Here is a 24529-nt window from a genome sequence, read left to right as displayed (position 1 = left end):
TGATAAACTGAATAAAGGAATTTAAAACATAATTACATCCTTAGAAAAAACATGAGCTTCACCAGCACATGTCAAAGAGGTGCACAGATTTATTTCTACAGAAACACTGAAAACAATAAATTAAATTTTTCTAAGTCAAAAGTAATCATGTGTTTTCAACCTTCCAATGAAAATTTTGTTAAGACATTTAACACTTAAAAGACAATGAATTTTTTAAATTGTGCTTTGTTCACTTTCAAACAGAATTCAGGGACTATGCTAAGTCCACTGAAACAAGTGGCACACTTGTACTTTTCTCATTTATCAGGAGAAACCAAGGACTAAAAGCATGACCTAAAATTACATGGACCTGTTTAGCCCTGTGGGGTACTTTAATTCCCTGACTATATGCTCAAGAGTAGACATCACAACGTTATTTTTTTATCCCTACTAGGACTGTACTGAAATAAAGGCAAAAAAGGGATCTAACCAAAATGGTTTTGCCTTTTTCGCAACAACCCACTAAAACATCCGTTCATTACGTCCCAGATGAGAGGAGAGCACTTACTGAGAGATCATCACCACGGAGTGCATTTCCTGAGAGGTCAAGATAGACAAGCGTGTTTGCGATCAGCGAGTTGGCACTCAGTGACTGAGAAAGGCTGTTCACCCCTGCCAAAAAAACAAACAAAAAAAAGGTGTTGGTACTCTATTTAGTTGAAGGGCTGAGGGAGCTGTGATTGTTCAGCCTGGAGAAGAGAAGACTCTGTGGGGACCTAATAGCTGCCTTCCAATACCTGAAGGGAACCTACAGGAAGGCTGCGGAGGGACTTTTTACAAGAGGGTCCACTGATAGGACAAGGGGAAATGGGTTTAAGTTGAAGGAGAACAGATTTAGATTAGATCTTAGGAAGAAATTCTTCAGTACGAGGGTGGCAAGACTTTGGAATAAATTGTCCAGAGAAACTGTGGATGCCCCCTCTCTGGAGGTGTTCAAGGCCAAGTTGGATGGAGCCTTGAGTAGCCTGATCTAGCTGAGAGGTGTCCCTGCCCATGACAGGGAGGTTGGACTAGATGATCTCTAAGGTCCCTTCCAGCCTAGGCCGTTCTATGATTCTATGACCCTAGACAAAACTAGCCCAGACTCACAAGCGCACAATTCCAGTGAACACAGACATATGCAAATGCTGAATGACCTCCCATTACCATCATTGTTCTGCAGCACAGGAACAGAGATCATAGGGCAGATAGGAGACCCTTCTGCAAGGCAGCATGCCTGGTTCTGCCCGGACCACGCTCCACCAGCTGGAGGAGCTGATGGCGCCACAGTGTGTTACAGATCCCAGATCCAGGGAAAAAGTGTTTTTGCCAAGCATACGGTGGCTTTTACAGCACAATCTCCTTTGGAAAGAGATTTTTAAATGGAGTTTCTTCCTGCAAACAATAGTATTCAGATGAAAGTATCTGCAGAAGTAGATGAAAGTATCTGTGGATGATCAAGCACATTAACAATTATAATAGCCAGAACTTCAAAAGCAACTGGCGAGACTCAGAAATTAAAAATATTTCAATTAAAGTATTTCCCTGTAATTTCAGAAAAACTGTTAGTTAATTAAAACACCAAGAGATGCATAAAGACTCTTAGTTCCTAATCAGAACAAATACGAATTTTTCACATTAAAATTAAAAAGCTCACATTGGGAGCAAACCAGTCACAGTCGTCTTCCTCCAAAATTCTTCAGATTTTGCAAACACAAATTAGGATGTGTCTATTTCTAACTCTTTCAAATCTAACTTTCATGTGAGGCTCTTTAGCTTAATGTCAAGTTCTTAATTTATTGTAGGTGGTTGCGCTACACAGAATCATAGAATCACAGAATACATAAGCATGACTGTGCCCTTTAGTAGATGCAGTAGTGTTTTTTGTCAGTGCCTGCTCAAAGCTATAATCTACTACACCACATAGGGCTAGTTCTCAAAGCTACTGCTCAGTGAAAATGGACTGGCATTCAATGGACCGAACACATCCACTTTTCACTTAAGAACTATTATGAAATGGATTTACCAGTGAGGATGTGGGGGAAGCAGCTAGCAAGCCACTGGAGACCAAAATAACTGGCAGAATCTCTGTTTGGGGGAGAAGAGCAGCTATGAAACAATCCGTAACACGGCTGCTTCTTTCATGTTTAAAAAGGGCCAACTGCTCAAAATCAGCCACATCAGTGAAGGCAAAAAATGTGAACGAGGGAATTTTTAATTAGCCTTTGGCTCAGCTCAGAAAAGCAAGCCGTATCTTTGAATGAGTACACTAGAACTTTCTATTTAACCATAATCTTCAAATCAATAAATTTCTATTTGAACTTCACCTACCTCATGCTATGCTCTAACAGTAATCTTGCCTTCATTTGCAGACAATCTTTTAAGCTCTTTTACCACTCTCAGGAGGCTCAGAGTGTTAACAGCTCTCAAGAATTTTGATACAATATTTGAAGAAAGATCAGCTGGGAAGTTACCACCTAAACTTCACTCCTCAATCTTAGAAACTTATCTCGAACAGAAAGCACTTTTTAAATAAGGTCAAAAGCAGTGAGGGATTGTACAGAATTTCTGAAACTGAAAAGATCAGAATAAAAAAATAATTTAAAAAAGCCTAGGGGGGAAAAAAAACCCCAAAACCAAAAAACACATGCACCATAGAGTCTACTGAATCCAAGATCCAAGCTCTCCTTTAGACCTTCCCCACAGAAAATACTACAAGTTCAAAAATAGCCTCCCAAGTTAAAACCAATTCAGCACTGTCTGCTTAAGTTAAAGGAAAACTGGCTAAGACAGACAGCTTTCCAAAGAGGTGAAGCTGAGTTTCTTCAGCTCCAGAGGGTTATAAGAATTACAATTTTAAGACAGCACATATATTATTTAAGCAATACTAAGGAGCTGCCATGGGACAATATTCACAGTGACATGTACTCTCTGGAGAACAGATGGTTAATGCAATGCAGTCTGGACTAGGATTCACATGAGGTTGGTACCAGACACATTGGAAAATATTTTCAGTTTTTGTTTAAAGACTGTCTTTAAAAAGTGTGATAAAAACCTTCTGAATTCTTTTCATAATATCAGAATTCATTTTTGCTGTCAAGAGTTTTGTGGATGAACTTCATCAAGCTGGCTTTTACTCTTTACAGAGACGGAAGCATAGCTAGAGTGCTTCAGAGTGACTCACTGATCACAAGCACTTCCTGAAATCATTCAGATCACACACGAAGAAAAGCACAGGATGAATGAACACACTACAACCGCGTGAATTTCTGTCTAATTCATGAACATCTAATTTTGAGAGTACACGTAAGGTTAGTTAAGATTCTTAATCAATTGCTTGTCATCAAAAAAGGAGTTAGCAGTGGAAAAAAACAACCCGAGTTTAATAAAGTCATTTTAATGAAGACCATGATTGAATAGACTTTGTTTAGGGTTTACTATTTACTTAAGTATAAAAAGAGCTACAGACATTTATAGAAAGACAATAAAAACAACCTTCTAGCCATTCATATTCCCCCAGGTTAACCTTTAAAGCTCAGGAGAGCACAGAATCTGCACTTCACAGAGCAGTAATTAAAAGGATAAAAGAACATAGGTCCTATCTGTTATCAACTAATGTCCTTCATAGCCCATATCTCACTCATCTTTTCCAGGTCATCAACATCTGCACAAAAGCTGCAATAATGTCAAGGCATCTTTCTATTTTTAACTCTCATGTTCTATACAGGAGGTCCTGGGTTTGTGCAGTCTGTTTAAGAGGTCACTGCATCTATTATTTGTAAACAGCAATGTAAAAAATGTTGAAAGTTTCTGACTTGTGTTTTGGTATCATTATTGCTTTTAAAAATATACCTACAATTATGATATTAAATCAAAAATGTTTACATTATAAAATAAGTCTTTACTCAGAGCAAACTGCTTAACAGCCATTGTCACAACATGTGGTTTAATGAAATAATTGCAGGCAAATCACATGGAAAATCCCCTACATGTTTTTCCTTCAAAGATCTTTCTGAAGCATATATGAAATGTGTCATTTATACCAACTCTAAATCCAATCTTTCTATACAATACAGGTTCAAGCCCGAAGTTTACAGAAGCAGGTAAGAGTCTTTCAAAGTGCTAAAGGGGACACAGAACCTCCTAGCTCATGGTTCAGCAACCCAGGACTGCAAAACAGCAGCTGCACTGTTGAGAACATATACATAAACCATTTACAGGAGTAATTACTTTATAATCCAGTAACAAAAGGTATCGTTAGAACAAAAGATCAAAACTTTTAGAACAGAAAAAGAAGCATACTTATAAAACATACCTTTAGGCGACAACGAGGTTTTTGATAAATTTAAATGTTTCAGTCCTTTTGGAAGTTTGGCAAACTGGATGCTCAAAGATGACACACCTGTTGGGGGAGAAAAGAAAAAAATTTACATTTTTGGGTTACTTGTGTGATCTCAGATTTTTCCAGCAATCGCATGAGGGGCAAATTGCACTGGCGGAACTACAGGAGGAACTGAACTCACTATGGGGGTGGATCAAAATGACCATTTCTTTTTATGACCATAAATCTTTGAAATGACTGATGTAGTCAAGTGCTCTTCTTTGCTAACCACTGAACAGATAGGGAATTCTGTTGTTGACGAGCAGCAAGCCACCTTTTTAGGAGTTGAAGATATTACATGTGTCAAACAGTCAGCAGTACAGTAACCTGGAAGCTTTATGGTTCAGCAAAAAAAACCCCTACGAAACAAAACTAAACACCCTGCATAAAAAAAAAACCAACACAACAAAATAAATCTCAGCAATGGCATTTCACATGAAACTTCAAACTAGAGACACAGACATTAGTTAACACTGCTGCTTCTGAGGAAAACCCCCACTGAGTCATAACGGCCACTTAATTCCCTTACAGCAGCCTGCAGGTTACCAGCCAGGACACAGGCTTGGAAATGCCAGAACTACTTGCAACCCTAAACAGTAAAAACCTATTAAGATGCTGACACGGACTAGACTACCTCAGCACAAATCCAAGACAAGAAAAAAAAAAAAGCAAAAAAAAAAAAAAGCACTTCACATTAAAGCCCTTTCTCAGAGTATCTAAGTTCCACACTCCATAAATTTTATCCCCCTAGGTAAGCAAAAGATTGAAATTCGATTAGGAAGGCATATCCTAAATAACAACGGAATCAATCCATGAAATATTTATTAGAGAAATAAATCAAGACAGAAACTCCAGGCTTAACCTGAGGTGTGAAATATAGTCCTCTACAGCAAGTCACTTGGAGAGAAAAAAAGCAAAGAGAAAGGGGGTAACGCGCTTTACATGATTTAAAACATAGTAAATGAAGTTGACACCGTTCTCCATATATGCACACAAGAAACAAATCTGCTAACATGTCACATACATACATTTACTTTACTTGTGTCTTATTTTACCTATCCTTGATAATGAAAGAGCAGCAACCTTGCAGATATTGTTTTCTTTTAACGCTCGCTGTAAGAGCGTGATATGTACGCCGGTGACTGTTGCAACCTTCATGCAGCTCAAAACAACGTAAGGTATTTTGCTTATACTGCCGGAATATTAGACCCACGATGCACTGGCATCATTTATTGTAAAGCACAGTGGTGAGTGATGTCTTCACCAACTTTCAGTAAGTATAAATCAAGCCATACTAACAGGATTTTCTTTCATAGCTCTACAATTTAAAAAAATATATATCTTTTTAACCTCTCTGAAGTAGAAGGCTCAATCTGTCTTAAGATAGCCTCAGAATTTATATTCTGTAGCTCACTGTCCACATTTGTTAAGAAGGTTTAGTCACAATACATACTTTCAAAATCAAGGTGGAGTTATGCTGGTAAAAAGATGAGAAAAAGGAGTATAATCAGAATCATAAATGTAATTTGGTTGTGAAATATTTTGAGCAAGACATGCCACTTTACTTATTCATCTTTGCATTTAGCTAACAATCTGCAGATCGCTTATCACTCTAGTCAGGTTGAACAGTGTAACATTTTACCAGCACTGGGGGTTAAGGATCCACTCAGTTACAGGACACAGATACCAACTGCAGAATAGAAAAAGTGCTTCTGGTCACTCAGGCCCTTCAACACTCTAAGTCACCCGTTTTTGTTAAGCTCATAACAAGAGATGAGAGCTCTAATTACAGAAGTAGAGTTAAGTGCATCCAGGCATGTCGTTCTGAATTTCAACTCTAGGCTTCAGTATGTTTGGTCTGCATTACTTTTAAGAAAATCTGAGGTTAAATTCTGATCCCAGCAGAGCCAAAAGTAAAACTCCCATGGCTTTAGCATGGTTAGATTGTTAAAGCCATAACAATAAACTTTACAGGTGCTAGTCTCACAGAAATTGACAGTAGCATAAAGGGAAACCAACCACAAATTAAGAGACTGGTCTCAGCGCAAATCACTTCCTATAAACACTACTTTCTATTTGAACTTAAGCCAGGTCCTGTGCCTTAGTTAAACTAAACACGCTTCCCATGTTATTTGAATACAGCCAGTTGCATTAATGTAACAGAAGAATGTCTTTACTTATTGGTACTCGACAATATGTAATAGCTTAGGGTGGGTTTTTGTTCAAACAAGACACAACAATATGTTTTTCCCCGTAATTCACACAACTCTGTGTGAGTTATTTCCCTTAGAAATGTAGAATAACCTGGACAAACTTCCAGTTCCTGCAGTCGATTTTTCAAGAAATATTTTCCAAAATCCATATGTTTACATGATTCTCCATTTTGTGAGCTTTTAGTTGTGAAATGCTTGCTGCTCCTTCAGTTTAATAAAGTCAAACCTACCTTGCCCTCAGTGGATATCATCACAGGACACACAAAGCTTCCTTAAACTGAAAAGCTGCAGTATTTGCACATTGCAATTACAGTTAATATCTCTTTAAGTGCTCATGTAACTTATCTAATTCTCTAATGAAAAGGTCTATTCTTAATTGCATATGTGGTAGGAGAGACTGAGATAATGGGAAAACCCTACTAATTTCTCCAAGTTGTAGTTTCTGCATTTCATTTGTATCTTGCATGTAGATGCTGCAGAATCATTTGAATTTATAGGTTTGTTGCAAAGAAAGTACCCCCACTGATATGTGTATTTTTTTTAAAAAAAAAAAAAAAATTTAAAAAATCCCCTGCACTGCAGAATATCTACTAAATATCTGGTCATTTGTTTCGTTTTCAAGACAAAAATGGGATTCTTCTAAAAAAAAAATCCTGCCTATAACACAATCTAAATACACTTTTCCAAAAGCAGAATCAACAATGTTACAGTCTTTTTTCTATCTTGCAAAAGAAATTTTTGCATGATGCAGTTAAGCTTACAGAACATTGTAATAATAATAAAAGTTCTACAGCAAAGCGTTGGCTTTCACATGATACAGATTCTTAAAGAGGGCAAGTGGCAATCAGAAGAGTTAAAGCAATTCATGTGACCAATTTAAAATAAAAAAATACTCTGAATAAGTTAAAAAATATTGTTTCTAGTCAAAAGGAAAAGATGCAAAAGAAGAAAGAGGAAAACACAAAACCCTCTCCCATCTTTTTTTTTCCTCATTGAACCAGCAAGAAAGGAGAGACACCTGCAAAACTCTTGTGTTAACAACATTCTGAGTCAGGTTGTAATCGAAATGAACAGTTTTTCCACTTTGAATCATAACAGCAAAGAGACTGGAAAATTTCCCCCAAACAAACCAAATAAACTAAGAAAAGGTTCACTGTATAAAATTCTTATTTTTCTTTTGGCCCAACAGGAGCACAAGATAATCTGATCCCAGAACACTGTGTGCCTGGGATGCATTAAGTGAAGCAAATGGAAATCTCACATGGGCAGAGCTGAAGGGTCAGCTCCACACTGAAAGAATGTAACCTTATTTTTAAAATAAATGCCTCTGGGGTGCAAAGAGAGTAGACGAGGGAAATGACTTGATAAGTACTGAAATAATGCCTAGTAGTGCCTAGTCTGAGAAAGGCTGAGCTGTTCAGCTTGATTTTCTGTCTTGTGGAGTCAACAGCACTTTGCTCCACTAGGATGCCAGTTATGCCAGTACTACTGAGCATCGCCAAGTACTGGCAATACAACAGACTAGCACAAATCTGAAAAAAATGAATAGTATCTATACTGAAAATACATACACAGTTATGGCTGAAATAAAACCACAAAACCATCAGCAAAATACAATCCAAGCAACAAAGTTAACCCATGCTTCATCTTTCAACTAATTACATTACCTTTAAAAATGCACACCCCTTTATTTACTTTCTAGTCCTAAACAGTTACTGTGCTCTGTTTTCATTTAAAAGAAACTTCTATCAAAATGTAATGAAATCTAATGAAATCCATGGTTGGTTGAAGACATTCAAATATTTCTCAACAAGCTAACAAATAAATCAAAAGAGAAAAGCAATCAGTCATTTGTGAACAACAGATATTTACAACAGCATTACACACAGAACAATAATCGATTATTCAGGCAAAGCTAAATCGAGCAGCAGTAATCCTCCTATTACAGTTGTAGAAAGAGGGGGAAAAAAACCCCAAACCTTCAAACATTACAGTACCTCTATCTTCAAGTGGATTGCTAGCAAGGTTGATCGTATGAAGTCCTGAGTTGGGATTATGGGCTAGGGCACTGGCTAGTTTCTGTGCAAAATCTCTGCAAGAAAGGGGAGGGAGAAAGAATTCTGTTATCTCCTCTATCAACAGCACATTCAGAGGCTTAAAAGCATCAAGGGCTTACTAACTAGAAGTGACTTGTCCTACCACAGAGCAGGAACTGATTCTTCACAGTTCTAAACAATGCTTATCTGGCTAATTTGCTGTCTTTCAAAGGGGGTTATTTGCTTATTTATTTATTCTGTGACCTAAGAGACTCCAAGGCACTCAATCGAAGATCAAATCACTTTTGATAAAGATCTGAAGACATAAAATAAGAGTTACATAGAATAACTGAAGACTCTAACACATCTTCCATCTCCTCCATGCCACACATGACTGGGATATGTACATCAACTTGCATACCACTGCCTCGTTTACTCACAAGCCAACCCCCTCATTGCAGCAGCTCTCTACTAACAGTCACTCAATGAGATGGGCTTTGTTGTTGACCTTCTGGTTATGCTAACCAGGAGGTATTTCTGATCTTCTAAACCATCAGGAATATCTCTCTCAAAGAACACTAGCACACTGACAAACTAGTCTTTGCTTGCTTCTTTTTACAGTGAGAAGTATCAAAGTACATAACTGGCTGACTACACTCCTAGCAACGTGTCCCAAGACGATGCTCCATCAGTTCTATAATGCTCACGACAGCCACGTCAGGCAGCACAGATAGCTCTGAAATAACTTTTACTAACTGTGGTATGTAGCTGTAGCAGCATGACCTACCTCTGGCCCAAATCCACTTGCACAAGAGAATGCTGCCCCGTCTGAAAATGTTTCGCTAGTCTACTACCACCCAGAGCACCAAGTGCAAAGCTAGCTTGGATTTTCCTACACAATCACACTGTCAGACTCCAGTGGAGACATATTCCTTGCATTAAGTCAGAAGACTGTTGGCTGTTAGCAGCTCTAAGACAAATCCTCAAACCTATCCTTGCATCTATTGGGAAGCCTTCACGTATCAAGTGACTAGACCTCCTGTGTGCTTTTGTTAAAATGAGACTATAATGTCAATGTTCTTACTTCACCCAAGTTAGACATTGAGGTAGAAAACAAAAATATACCTTAGGCTTCCTTTTCTCTCTGCCTTGAAGTACACTATCTCACCTCCCCTAGACCAGTGGTGGAGAGCTACCAACCACATTGCTAAAAAGGGTGGTAATTAACACTGCGCTCTTTCCTCAGGATAGATCCTGTCTACCATAAAACTAGTAGATCAGTCTGTGTGCTGACAACTGCGGTGGAGGAAGCATCCTCTTCCAGTATCTGGAAAAGAGTGGCTTTTGGCTATCTGCTGGTGAAAGGTACTTGAGTACAGAGATGTTCCAGGGAAGCCGAGCTTCCCTGTGAACCCTCATGTCCTTAAACAGACTTCTGGGGCTAGAACAGGTTCCAATGCTGCAAATGCATGACGATAGGCTGCCTTTAGGAAAAGCAGATCCTTTTCCTAAAATAAAAGCAGTATGTAAGCACAAACAATCAACAAAAAGAAATTCTGGGCTTGAATCTCTGCCACCTGACAGGCCTCAGGGTATCGTGCTTTGCTACCAGCTGCTGCTGCAGAAGACTACATATCTCCTGTAGGTCCTCAGTTACATTTGCCAACACTCTGTGGATAACCTCCGGCATTTCAAATGGCACTAGATGCCTGTGCTTAGGCAACTGAACCTAGCTCCTTACGTCCAGCCAAGAAAAAACAGGTTTTGAGTTCAAAACAAACAAAAATCCCTTTCTTCATTAGGAGTTCCCTCCTTCATCCCTAACAGATTCTTGCCATTACAGTATTCTGACTACACCTCCAGGCTTTTTTACCAGAATGTTTTGTTCAAGATTACCAGAACTTTTTGGACAACTGGTGTGTGTGAACTAGTTATTAGCAAAGGCACAGAAAATCAATTGCCACCAGCAAGCGCCAGAGCTAAAAGATCATTTTGGAAAACTAATACACTCCATATGTAGCCTCTATCACAAAACAGAGGTGCCTGAGCTCTGCTCACTGGGCAACTTCCCTTCCCCTTCTTTGTCCACTCTTTGTTTCAAGTCCTAAATTAATCTTTTGGCTGCACACTTCATAATAGAGCATGCCATGTAAGCCTGACACTTTTTATAAAGCTTTAAACTAGCTCTGTATGCGTTGCACAGCCACACTTACCTAAACTGAAGACACTCAGGCATAGAGGTAAAGACCAAAAAAGACTCAGTTTAACTACATGTATAGCAGAACAAGAATATTTCAACACGGATAAGAATACCACAGATCTGGGAATCTCAGACAAAATAACTCCTCAAGATTTGTCTACACAGCATCACTGTAACAGAAGATAAAAAAGAAGATGTCTGTGGGAGGAATTAACACTGCTAGGTCTAAGGACTTTCAGAGCCCATTCCGCAGAGGAAGATGAGATGCAATGTCACTGTCAAAGGCCCTTTGGGTATCAGCAACAGGCACCTCTGTTGTTTGCCCCCTGCTGTAGCTGGCCACTCCCTCTGGAACAAGGCTGCAGAGGACACTGTGGAAGGCATTATGGACATTCTGCTGGCCAGCTTTCAGAGAATATGTAAGAGCAACAAGTGGATCCTTTTCACCACATTCTGCAAACAGGCCTTTACAGTCTGAAGAATCTGACTTGCAGTTTCATGGAAATTAATCTTCTGGTTATCACATACTGTCCCATTCCTCTAAAACACCTCAGGGATGAAACTCTCCTTCCAAGCTCATTTGTTCCATCCTGAACGAATCTCCTTTCCCCGAAATCTGGGTATCATCTATCTCAGTTAAGACACATACCAAAACATCGGTGTTTGTTATATGCATTAAGGCCATCCAGCGTAATCTAGACTGCACCCTTTAAGTCTGTTAAAGAAACACCAATAGGGATAACATTTTCAAGAGCATCTAAATCAGGACAAATCTTATCAGACAGGGGGTTTCACTTGAAATCCTGTTTCCCCCAAAATCAAGTCCACACCTCCCTAGTCTCTAGTCCTTACTTCCCTAGTCCTTATAACTAGTATTGCACAATAGTTTGCTGCCTCACCAGCCGGTAAGATGACAAGTGTTTACAGGGCCATGGCCCAAATGAAACCATAGAAATGAGTGGCTGGAGGTAGAATCATCTTAAACTGACTCTGCTGCAGAAACAAATACACTCTTGCAGCTGCTCAGGGTATTTCTCAAAACATTGCTCTTGATAGCTCTTTCTTAACCCTGGTTTGGCATTCTGTCACAGCTCATTTGAAGTGACTGGTCTGTAAGCCACGTGAAGGAAGATGTCCAATAACAACAGCATTTCCATGTAGCAAGTAGATATGATAAATGGCAAAACTGACAAATGTGTCCCTGACAAAAACAGACAGACACTGCTGATCAGAGCAGATACACACCAAGGCAAAACGCCAAACCTGATGCATGTAGATGGAGACATGAAAAGCAAAGTCACAGGTTGATTATCTGTCGAGTTCCATTAAAACTGAAACCAGTTAATCCAACTGTGACAAGGTAGGCAATGTGCAAAGGTAGTCAATGGATCATTTAATACTAATGATTATCACTGGATTTCATGGCACATACTGCAAGAAAAAGAAGATTAGAATCAGGTGCTTATGTTTGAATGACAGGTACGAAAGGCAGTGCACTAGTCAGCAAAAAGTTAGGGCGTAATTCCAAACTTGACCTCAAGTCTCCTGTGTCATTCAGACAATTTTCTTTTAAAAGGTATTTCAATTCAAAACCAATGCAACTGAAATTCAGTTAAATTCAATTTTAAGAAGGAGAAGAGATCCAAAAAAATGAAAGAGGAGACAATGTAAAGCATGCCAAATGTTTTCCCTGTGCTTGCTTCTCTTCTTTATTTGTAATTCAGTATAGTGACCTGCTTCTTCCACCTTTACACTGTTTTTTTAATTAACGTAAAAATTCATCAGTGCTAGAGTTTATCTTGTCTACATGGTCTTTGGATGTTACGCTAACACCAATCCAAGCTACAAATACTTCCAGCTGGGACACTTTGTAACTTGAACTTTGCTTCTGTTTTCTGTGAAGGGAAAAAAAAATATCCAGAAACTACAACTCATTGTATTTAAAAAACATGCAAGGATTAAAATGCACGGCTTACCTCTACGTATCTTTCTTTTAAGGTTCTGGCAAGCCATTAAACTTAATTATCTACTTTATAGTATCTTTAAAAAAACTGCTAATGAAGAAGTCCTGTTACATCTGCACAGACTGCAACTCGCAGTAGGATAAAACCAACTCTCTTTTGGGAACAAAACAATCATCTGTTATGCAAGATGGAATAACACGCTTTTTTTAAAGATGATAAAAAGGTTCACACTTCTTCTGAAAACCACATTTGGAGAGGAACAGCGTGATTGATTTAGTGTTTATGCTCTTATTCAATTCATTTTGTTGTTCATTCACTTAACCCAACTCCCCAGGTAGAATCTTTAAAAACATGCATTTAAACAGATTTCTTGGTTATAAGGAACCTCTGGAAAACTTGACCAAAATCTTGCGACTGCAGGCTTCTCAGAACAAGGTAGACATTGAACACAAGCTTTTTTTAATGCTTTTTCTGGGTAAGACACACCACACATCCCTTTTACTGGGACTAAGCAGTAACTAATGTAACATTTTGAAAGAATTACTTACGTTCTAAGCCCGGCATTCTCTAATACCAGTTCTTCCAATCGATTGGACCTACTCACCACTCGCAGTACCTGCTCACAGACATCAGTGGACTGCCACAGAAAAGACAGAACAGTGTTAACACAAATATGGAACAGACAGTTACTGAGTTATACGCTGTACATCATAATGGGATTCAGGCAATGACTATAATCTTGTCACACATAAATAGTCAGTAAAAATATCAGAAACATCCCAGAGAGAGCCAGGTGGCAACAGAGGACTTCTGGAAAAGACTCAGAGAAGCAAGAGGGAGACTAAAAGCAAGTATTGGGGGTGTTGATAGACGAGAAGCTCGACATGAGCCGGCAGTGTGCTCATGCAGCCCAGAAGGCCAACCCCATCCTGGGATGTATCAAGAGGAGTGTGGCCAGCAGGTCAAGAGAGGTGATTCTCCCCCTATACTCTGCTCTTGTGAGACCCCACCTCGAATACTGTGTCCAGTTCTGGTGTCCCCACCGTAAGAGGGACGTGGATCTGTTGGAGCGTGTTCAGAGGAGGCCACAAGGATGATCCAGGGGCTGGAGCACCTCTGCTGCGAGGACAGGCTGCGGGAACTGGGGTCGTTTAGTTTTGAAAATAGAACACTTTGGGGGGACCTAATAGCTGCCTTCCAATACCTGAAGGGAACCTACAGGAAGGCTGCGGAGGGACTTTTTACAAGAGGGTCCACTGATAGGACAAGGGGAAATGGGCTTAAGTTGAAGGAGAATAGATTTAGATTAGATATTAGGAAGAAATTCTTCGTACAAGGGTGGCAGGACTTTGGAATAAATTGCCCAGAGACGTTGTGGCTGCCCCCTCCCTGGAGGGGTACAAGGTCAAGTTGGACAGAGCCTTGAGTAGCCTGATCTAGCTGAGAGGCGTCCCTGCCCATGACAGGGAGGTTGGATTAGATGATCTCTAAGGTCCCTTCCAGCCTAGGCCATTCTATGAATTTATGATTCAGGCCACTTAATCATAGGGGGCAAAATTTTTATAATGATGGTGAAAAATCCATACCTTGTGATTCAGGGAAAAAAAAAAATCACTTAATTTTTAACCAAATCTTGTTCACATGCATGTTAATCCTTCAGAAGTCAGCTCGTGGAAAGGAGAGTAAAGTCTGACCAGGAATGACAACTTACCACACAGAAAAACGTTGCAAAGCAGATTAAAAAAAAAACAAAAAACACCTCAAAAAAACCTCACAAGCAAAAGCACTCTAGCTACAGGTCTTCCAAATAGTATTAAGGACTAGTGCTTAAGGGCCAGTGTATCTCAGCATGAATTCTCCCAATCTGCATAGAAGTAAATCCCATCTCATGATCTTTCTGTTGGATTCTAGAATTTGCACAGACATTTGCAAGTACCATGAACGAAACAAAGAGTTTGCTTGCTGTGCTCATTCAGATAGAGAGATAAAACCTTAATGGTTCAAAAGCTAAACTGTAAACTCTGTACCTCATCACCTTCCATTATAATCTTTTATTTTGCTTCTGGATTTGCCTTTTTTTCTTCCAGAGCACATGCTAACCAACATCCATGTGATGGCCAAAGCTGATTCCAGTCATGATCATGAAGTGCTGAAACTATTCTGTTATCCGCCTTTAAAGGCAGCAATATGACATTCCTATCTGGTACACCTGTCTCTCTAGTACAGTCTGAGATTTTCCAGTTTGCTGGTTTACTTTTAAACTAATTGAGTCTCTTAAAAAGACAAAAAACCTGCCCTGCCACACACATAAAAAACCTTATCAATCCTTTACAGGGCAAAAGTGATATTTTTTTTCTGAAGCCTCTCAACTCAGCCATCTTCCTAATTCTATATTTGCTTTTCATACTCCAGTAATTCAGAATTTTATCACAAGGCTTCTACTGCAGTGTGATTGCAAATGGAAAGTTTCATGAATGTACTATAAAAACATCATGGATACCATCTATCAATGTCGGTGAGGGACTCATGAAGCACAATACATTCAGTGGCCTCCGGATATGTCTGACCTCATACTGACCCTTCAGCAGTGATCCTATGGCACACACTTACTGTCCAACAATTTATGTTTTCCTGGTGGTTTTGACTGAAAACGAAATGTGTGGAAGACAAATATTTTTCTTAATTTTAGGGGATTTTAAAGAATTTATGCATATTCCAGATCCACAAAGTTTGTTTTCCACAGAAAAGCTGCTAAGAAAGAAGGAAAATTTCCATGTAAAAAACTTTCTCAGACAGATAACATGGCCAGTTCTTGTTCTAAGCAAACTATACCAGCCAGTCTTCTAACTAAGCAAACTATCTCATTTCATTGAAGCAGAAACTGATTAACTGCACTGTACCTTTTAAAAATGTTGATTTTAACAGTGAACTACAACAAGATTAAAAATACCCTGTTTCAATCCACGCACAATTTCAAGTAAGATGTCCCAGCAAGAAAGCAAAGGTTTTTTCCCTACTCTTCTGCCAAGAATCACGTAAGTTAGTTTCTACTGAATTTTCATGGAAAATGATAGCTTAGGAAGGCAATGAGAGCATTTTCTGATAAATAAAACTGCATAAATTTAAACAAGATGAGACTCTGTCTTGATTTTTAAGGACAAAACCTTCTGGATGCAAACGTGACCGTAGTTTCTCAAACCACTAACTCTACCTGTGACTATAAACTTTCAAGTTTAGAAGAAACAGCATATTTTGATATATCTAAAGTGTCACCTAATTACTCATTTTCTGGGCCCTTTCTTCAGTAGTCCAACTTTTTTACATTTGCCTCCTTTTTGCTCTTCAGAAAGAAAACTGGTATGGAAGAATATCAATGCCACTCATCATTATAAACTTACTGCTACACAGGGTTAGCTTCAGACAACTTTGAGAAAAAAATATCAAGTTGCAATGAAAATTATGAGGAAAAACCTGCTCTATAGGCAAAAAAAAAAAAAAACCACAAAAAAACCCAACCAGAACCTGAATCCTGCTATTTTCTTTGCACCTCCAAAACGCAACCAAGATTTGTAGCTACTTTAAAGTTAGTTTCCTCTTTAGTCACCCAACACTGTTTGTGGGAGCTAGCAGCCCCTAATGAAGTACTTTCATGGACTATTGTTATTGCCCAACAAAGTTTTCAGACTTCATCCACTTGAAATTCTGACAAGGCCTGACTCTTGGTAGTGTTTCTAGGGCACAACAATCATATCAGGAAAGTTTAAACCAAGGGGAAAAAATTTCTAGCAGATTGCCCAGTTATACTCGTCTAAAAAAGTTCACCTTGAAAAGTGTAATAGCACCCTCTAAAACACAGGCCAGTCTGGTAGGAGCAGGTATACTGTTTCAATTTATTACTTACTAATTTCAGATCCTTGGAGGACAGCTTTGTAAACCACTGATTATACTCCAGAGCAGCAACTATAGGTATTAAGTCTCTAGAAAAAGAAAAACACTTTTACACACATTTCATATAAGTGTCAACTTTGGTCATTTGAAACAAACTCAAGTGTTCTTCGATATCGAATTCCGCACACTTTTGCAATGCTAATTGCCTGCCATCCCCATTACAGAAAGTTCTGCATTCTGAAAACCCAGCAGCAGCAGCAGCAGCTGCTGGGTATCTTTCTTGTATTTTAATACAATTCTTTGACTGGCCAACTGACATCCATCTAGCATGAATTTTTAAATCAAGAACTTGTCTGGGCTGCCATTCCTACTTCTAGTATTACTTTTTCTTCTGCCTGTGACACATTTAAGCTTCTTAATCACTTCTAATTATAATTTAGCATGACGCTAAAAAGCTTTTTGGCAGTCTGATGATTTAATACAATTCCATGACTGAATGCTTTTAGAGGACACCTCCTTGTCTCATGTCTATAGCTAAATTCCCCCAGGAAGCAGGAGACCTGCAAAAGGATAATGTGATTTTCAGCACAAACCCTCCTTAATTGTAAAAGGGATTTCACAAATGAAATCCTAAATTATCCCTGTCTCTTAATGTGATCTGCTCTCCCTCTGTTAAGTTTCTCCAAAATCAGACATTGATAAATGTCATGTCCATACACTACCCCCCAGCAGAATCATTCATCAGGCAGTAGCACACCATTTAGCAGCGCAGCACTTGGTTCATTCTGATGCAACATATTAAACCTACACTGGGACTTAACAGCTACTTTAAAAGCCCTTGTCTTCACAGCGAAGCAAAGAGCTGTAATATACATGAACTTCTCAGACCAGCAATATAGCGCTATGCTAGCCCCAGTTTTTGAGTGGAGACATTTAAAAGTACTGGCTTTTAACAGACAGTCCCACCTCCCTCCCCCACTCTTCATTCAGGACATACTCAGGTAGACACAGTTCTGTGCTAAACACGCAGCACTCTCTATTTTTTTCTTCCTTCTTCCTCTCCTTCAGTTTTCCTCTAGAAACATTCAGACACTTCACAGTGGCTGTTAAACATGCAGGAAAGCCAAGAGACAAGGCAACAGGCTATATTGAGAACTGCAGTCACCGGATTTGGAAGTACAAGCCCATCACTAAGGTAACAGTAGGAAGGTGTGGCATTTTGCTGTGAAGGACTGTAGCCCACCAACTGCGCAGCTCATGCAAATAGACCGTTTTCACGCTCCTGCAGAGGAACTAGTGTGTGGTGCCCTTCAAGGACTAAGCCTGTTTTCCATCTTGTTCACAGCACACATATCAAGTCTCATGGTGAATTCATTTCCTCTGGCACAGTACAGTCTTATCAGCTTCATGAAGTGTATAGATTTATTCCTGTCCATCACGTTGTTTTTGTTCCTACACACATGCACTTTATCTCCATCTAAAGCAGTAACTGACTCGTGAAATTGGGGGTGGGGGGTGGGAAGGGGGACAAAAAATGCAGCAAACCAACCCAGAGGTATTTTTCCTTCAGGTTGGGCAGGCAGAAGCTTTGCTACTGAGTAAAGAATGTCCACAGATAGGTTTGTTCCTCCTTGGCCTTCCCCTGGAGCAGTCAGTAAGAAGGGAAGAAGCTTTGATGCACCTCTTGCCAGTGCCTTTGCCTTGGAAGTGGAATGAACATAGCAGCAATTTTTCAGGTGTAATTTTGTTTTATCCACCCAATGGCAACCAGTCAGCCACAGCTGGTGGTGAATGCTGCAGGTCAAATGTGGGACAGGCTGACCGTACCACTACCACTCTCGTGGAGCAGAGCTGTACCACCACCACCCCCAAAAGAGGCAGAAGGCACTGCCAGCAGATGTATTTCAGCCGTCAGCAGTGACACCAGTTCCTCCAAAGGAATGGAGGGACAATGATCAGGAATCACTGGCTGCAAGTGTTTACATTACCAGGGAACTGGTAAGTTGGTTTGGAGGGCTGGCAAGGGCTCAGTACCTTTCGGGCAGGAGTGGCTGCAGGCAGAACTTGCCCGTGGCCATCCCTTCTCTTCCTTCTCCTTCCCAGGAGGGAAAATTCTGAAGGAGAGGGGGTGCTCAGAGTCAGTGGGAAAACCATCACGCTTTCAAGAAGAAACATTGCTGCAGCAGGACAGGAATATTTTAAAACAAATCAACCCAGCTGATTTGCAAATTCTCATCTTTAAATAGTTTAGTCTTCTGCAGTATTCAAGGCCTCCTTGCTCAAACCCAAGTCAAGCACAGATACCAGCATGCTTCAGAAAAACCAACTGCCACCCCTTCCTCCACACATGCCTAAAGACAGTGGAACCTCTGCCCATTCTGCTGTTAACTCCACTGTCTAGAAACTTTGCTTTACCAGATTCTATCATCTGATTTTAAAGGAGAAACTATATAGTTTAGTCTTTTTTTTCATTTTGTTCAAATTGTTGAAGTTCCTTCTGACCAACGAGGGTCCTTTAGCAATTTATCTCTCCTCCTCTTCTTGCTTTGGGCTTGCCTTGCCTCATTGCGCTAGTTACCAAGTTTTCCTTTTCAACTACATACTGCTTTATCCACTTTATTCTATTAAATTCTGGATGAGCTACTAACAATTATTTTACAATATGCTATGAAAGGACGGTAACAACCATTTCCAAAACCAGGGCCTTTTCATAACCTTCTGTCATATATTTATCAGTTTATCAGCTTATATTTATCAGTTGGTTTACTAAACTATCATCCAGAATACAGTAAAATTTACAAAATGTAAATCTGTGCCATCTTAAAATAAGAACACATTCTGTTCTCCTGAAGTGCAGAAAATCTCTCCAAGCTTCAACAACATTCAAGCTTCACTAATGTCTTCACATTTTTTCAACATCTCTGTCCTCTAGTGTATTTAAGATGGCAAGACACCTAAACAGTGCAAAGAAAAAATAATCTAACCAATCATGCTTTTCTGACAATTTTTGAATATTCAAATATGCTAAAACATATGCTACCAGATTCATATTATGCCACTGAGTTAGATAAGCTCTGTTCATTTTGAGTCTTTTTTTGCTGTTAAACAATTATATGGTTTACAGCATAATGTAACTTCAGATAAAACCTCAGAAGTCATGTCCTCATGTGGCAAGCCATGCTATGCACACTACAAGTCATACATTCTGGGAACTTAAACTATTCTATAATTCATGTCAACTTACTTTGACCTCTAACAGCAATGCTTTACTAGGAAAAATATAAATTGTTTATTTTTGTAACGCATTGCCCCACTATCTAGAGAACCGGTGTACCCATTCTACCTCACTTCAGAGCTACTCCACAACATGAAGTATATAGTTTCAGCAATCCCAAAAATTAGGCCGACAATAGTCTCTCAAAATCCAAAGCATGAAGGCATATTGTTAATTCACAGCATTCTCACTGTGCTAAATATATCACAAAACAGTCACACACACTCTTGAGTTGACTGGGATCTCAAGATCTCAATTTATGTTTTTAATGAATAACATAAGGTTTTGGCTTCCTAAGAAGTTTAGTTTTCTTGAAATTTCATTCCAAAACCTTTTTCTCAGTTTAGTCTTCAACATGTAGAAGTTCTCATCCCAAGATGGATCTCACAGCAGGTAAAAGGCTCTAAAATTGTTTTGAATCTTTGGGCTTACACAATCATGAGACATTTAATAAAGATGTTTATTAACAACACAAATATATTTCCTCAGTGATGTAAATTCTGTACAGTACACTTCAGTGAAAAGCTTCTGTGAAGCAACAAACCCATTATTCTGTTTTCCAAAAGCCAACTCATTTGACCTAGCTGAGATATTCTAAATACTTAAAACACTTCTTCAGTCTACTCTTGCCTAATAAGTAATATTTTTCACTGCCCATAAATTGCTCAAACATTTGATATCTATAGAAGTTGCACATCTTTAAGACACTTTCTCAAGAACACTCCATGGTCTCTCAACACTTCTATCCTGTGATACGTTTAAAGCATTATGTTCTCATCCCACACTTGCCTGTGCTGAACATGAATAGCATTCCTTCCCTTATTTTCTCTCAGTAAAGCTTAACTAACCAGTCACATGGTCTTTGGCTACCTCCATTGTGCACTGGCCGCAGCCCTGCAGTCTTGTTTGAGTTACCTCTGAATTAGTCAGCACAGGTACAGCTCAGTAGCTTTGCCATGGGATTCAGCGCAGACCATGAAAACCCATTACAGAGTCTGAGTAAGTTCCCAAGTGGTGTTTCTGCAAGTTTACATACTAGACAGCTTAAAGCTGCAAAGAATGCTGGGGTAAAATTTACTCACCTACCTCCAAGTTCAGCCTTCCTGTTACAACATTTTAACATTGTACCTCTAGGAGACTCCTCATTCTTCCATTGGGCTTTCCCAAAGAAACAGATGCTTTCTCTATCTTATTTACAGTTTGTTAGATTTGTCATTTTCCTCGTATAATGATGGAGTTTAGTTAAGACTTCCTGCCATTTCCTCCTACTTAACTATCTTCAGATTCAACTTTCTTAGAATCCAGTTTTCTCAGGCAGCTAAATTCAGTAAACCAAATACATCACTCAGCTAAGTTCCAACATCCCATAGTAAAATTATCCTCAATTAGTTCCTTTCTGGAAGTACACATTTTTGATAGCATCTATTGTGAATAGTGAAACTACTGGCTGGGATTCATTTGAACAACTTAAACCTTCTACTGACTTGCTCATGAAAAATCATTTCCTTTACTGTGCACACCACGAGAAAAAGATTTTGCAGAAGTAAAGACTGCATAATTTCCTCTCTTGCTTTTCCCACCAGATGTAGTTGCATGTTTTCTCTGCTGAATTTGAGCTCTTATATTCACCATCACAGGGAAAGTATCTATCTGCTAACTTTTTGGAGTTCTTCCAACAGCAAAATATATTTATCTTCTCAGGCTCCTCAATGAAATGTGCTCTCCATGGGGCTTTTGTGCAAAAACAGCAGCTTTGTGCTGAAAACTATAAATGCTACAGATGGTCATTTCAGCACTCTATACATTCAAGCAACTGCTGTGGCACCAGTCCACTGTAGCAAGGGCAAGCGAACCCCATTGCAAGAGAGAACAGGGGAAGTTTGCAAAAATATTAGCATGATTACTGCATATTGCTTACCTGTGGTCAAGGTGGCTGAAGTCCTGCAAATTCAACTCTCTGGTATCTTGTGTCAGATAAATAGTATCGACATCCTGTTAAAAATACATTATCAAATATATCTTTACAGAACTGTTGGGGTTTTTTCCAAGTACTATGGTTTACCTGTTCTTTCATCACTTGTACAGTTAACTGAAAAGAGCTCCAGAACAAGACATGTACTTACCCACTGTACCTCTTCTCTATAGGGAAATCCAAGCCAATCACACACACAGGCATACATCTGCGAAAAGCCTCCTAAGAACAAGCCAAGAGAGTATTTAACGTAATAGTAAAACACATGAAAAAACTAAACATCTAAAAGGATACTTTAATACTTATACTTAAGATCAAGTCTTTCAAAACTCGCTCTCTTTTAGAAACTGCATCGATCCCATCTTTGCCCAGTAGGTTGCAAGAAAGCTTAATATAGTGTTTTCACCTACCAATCAGAAGTCTGCTCATACTAATTACACCTTAAAACTAATTACACCTTTACAAGCTTCTGCCAGAAATAGAATTAAACTTCCTGACACTGTAATTGCAGCTTTTTTATATTTGAGCCTTTAAACTCATTCTCACCACAAGGTCCAAGTTCTGCCACTGTCTGACTGTCCCACAGGGCCTGGAGATTTGCCAGTCTTTCTGAAGGCTCCATAGTTACTTTTTTCAGAATCCTCCTAAACGCAAAGGGGAGGGGAAAAAAAATAGTTCATGACTTTGGGAGCATTTTTAAACTCAGAAATCTTCTTTACTTCAAGTACGATTTTAAATGAGTGTACAGGAAGAATTACCACCTTTAATACAACTCACTTCTCTAACTAGAAGTCATACACATCATGATGCAGCCCAGCAGTGGCAGGATCACTCAAGCTAAGGAGACTTGTGGCCCTTATCTAACACAAGGATGCCCAAAATAGGGGAGAGACATGGTATTGCTGGTTACCTCAAACCCACTGCTGTTTATACATTGCTTTTATGCAGTAAAAGCACTATGGTGCAAGAAGACATAGAGCATGCCCAGTAGCTAAACATGGCCTCTGTGCTGTACTCTAGATACACAGGCTCCAACCTTTGTGATTTGGAAATCACAATTCTTAGAACTGTTCAGGTTGGAAAAGACCTTTAAGATCATTGAGTCCAGTCATCTTACTCTCCTAGACAGAAACACAACTGCTTCCTGCCTTTTAAGAATAAATAATCTGTTCTTCTGAGTGACAAGACTGCCTCATAAACTGTAGAATGCCATAAAACAGGGCAGGGAAGAATCAAGATATATTAATGTGAGAAATGTCTTTTCCCCTTCTTGTTTGTTCTGGTCTTATATCATCTGCGTAACTCCAAAGTCTTCAGATCAGAAAGTTGTGCCATCTGATAGGAGAGGAAGGAATTTGATTTCTTTTCTGTGAAGCAAGCACTCCATACAGCTACCCAAAATGTTCAAGCAATGGTCTCAAGAAAGCCTAGAGAAAACATGTACAGACCTCGAGGTCTTCACAGACACCTAAACACACATAGTAAAGTGAAGATGGCTACAAGGCTATTTTTTGCCTGCATTTCTCTCATCATCACTGAGGTTTTATGGCAAACGTGCTCACAAACATCCACTTGCATGCATGCCTTTTGAAGGAAGAGCTTGATATTCATTAAGGCATTTAACAATAGTGACACAGAGGAAAACTGGAAGAAAGAAAAAAAAGAAAGCAACTGCCAGCCAGATTTTATGAACTTGATTTCCTACTACACCTACAGGTAAGGTGAATAAAAAAGACATGAACCCAAAATAAAAATGTAAATTTAGCCTGACTCTTCACATCTAATGTCTGTTAGAAAAGTTCACTTATAAAAATCAACATGACAGGAAAACTCTTTTGCACGGTCCATTTTCTCTAATATTGATAAAAAATGGGAGCTGAAGAGAGTAACAGCAGAGTTGCATGATCTGGTACAGAGTGACAAAGATGAAGCAAGGACAGAGAGAAGAAATAAAAAGAAGAAAAACTACTGAGAATTGCTGCAAGATGATAAAAGTCAGAGGCACAGATACAAGAGGAAAAAAAAATCAACACCAAAGGCAAGAATAATGCAAGAACTGGCAAATGGAGCCAGATGCACCACGGAAAGTATATGACAAGAGTGCCCAGGGTTCAGTTTTGAAGAACAAAGTTCCTAATCATGCATCATTTCATAAACACTGAAAGTATACAGAACTCTTCTCTCCTCACCCAACTCAGATTTTACTTCTAGAGGAAAAAAAACAAACCAACAAACCAACCAACTACACCCCACTGAATATCACAGCTGTTTATGGGGAAAGGAGTAAATTACAACAAAAAGCCAGAACCTAAGCTATACCTGAGGATGGAAGGGCAATAAGGTAATATGAAAAGTTAAAGACTCTCAACATCCACATCGCCCCTTTGAAACAAAGGCTCTTCTGAGCCTACAGAGCATGCACATCCCACCTACGCTCTGCACTGCCTACTGGTTCTGACATATACCAGCGTAAAACCTTCCTGGTTGCCTCAAGGTGTTTCTCATATTCTCAGAGCACTTCAGAGCTCAGAGTGGGGAGACTCGCACACAAAAAGTGGTGGCTTGTCACTGTTTGCACACAAT

The 24529-nt window shown here is 39.2% G+C and overlaps 1 protein-coding gene across 1 annotated transcript in view; it reads right to left on the bottom strand.

Moving 5' to 3' along the window:
• Positions 1 to 24529, bottom strand: part of LOC104275960 (leucine-rich repeat-containing protein 16A-like) — a gene marked incomplete at its 3' end in the record, with an annotated part of 127178 nt that overhangs the window by 75675 nt on the left and 26974 nt on the right. Inside the window, 8 exon segments of the mRNA XM_009872076.1 lie at positions 548 to 651; positions 4334 to 4420; positions 8610 to 8704; positions 13361 to 13449; positions 16714 to 16789; positions 21893 to 21966; positions 22098 to 22168; positions 22493 to 22590. Coding sequence (XP_009870378.1) covers positions 548 to 651; positions 4334 to 4420; positions 8610 to 8704; positions 13361 to 13449; positions 16714 to 16789; positions 21893 to 21966; positions 22098 to 22168; positions 22493 to 22590 — 694 coding nt within the window.

Source organism: Apaloderma vittatum, unplaced genomic scaffold (genome assembly GCF_000703405.1).
Source record: "Apaloderma vittatum isolate BGI_N311 unplaced genomic scaffold, ASM70340v1 scaffold7816, whole genome shotgun sequence".
Lineage (NCBI taxonomy): Eukaryota > Metazoa > Chordata > Aves > Trogoniformes > Trogonidae > Apaloderma > Apaloderma vittatum.
This window is presented reverse-complemented; position numbering and strand designations above follow the sequence as displayed.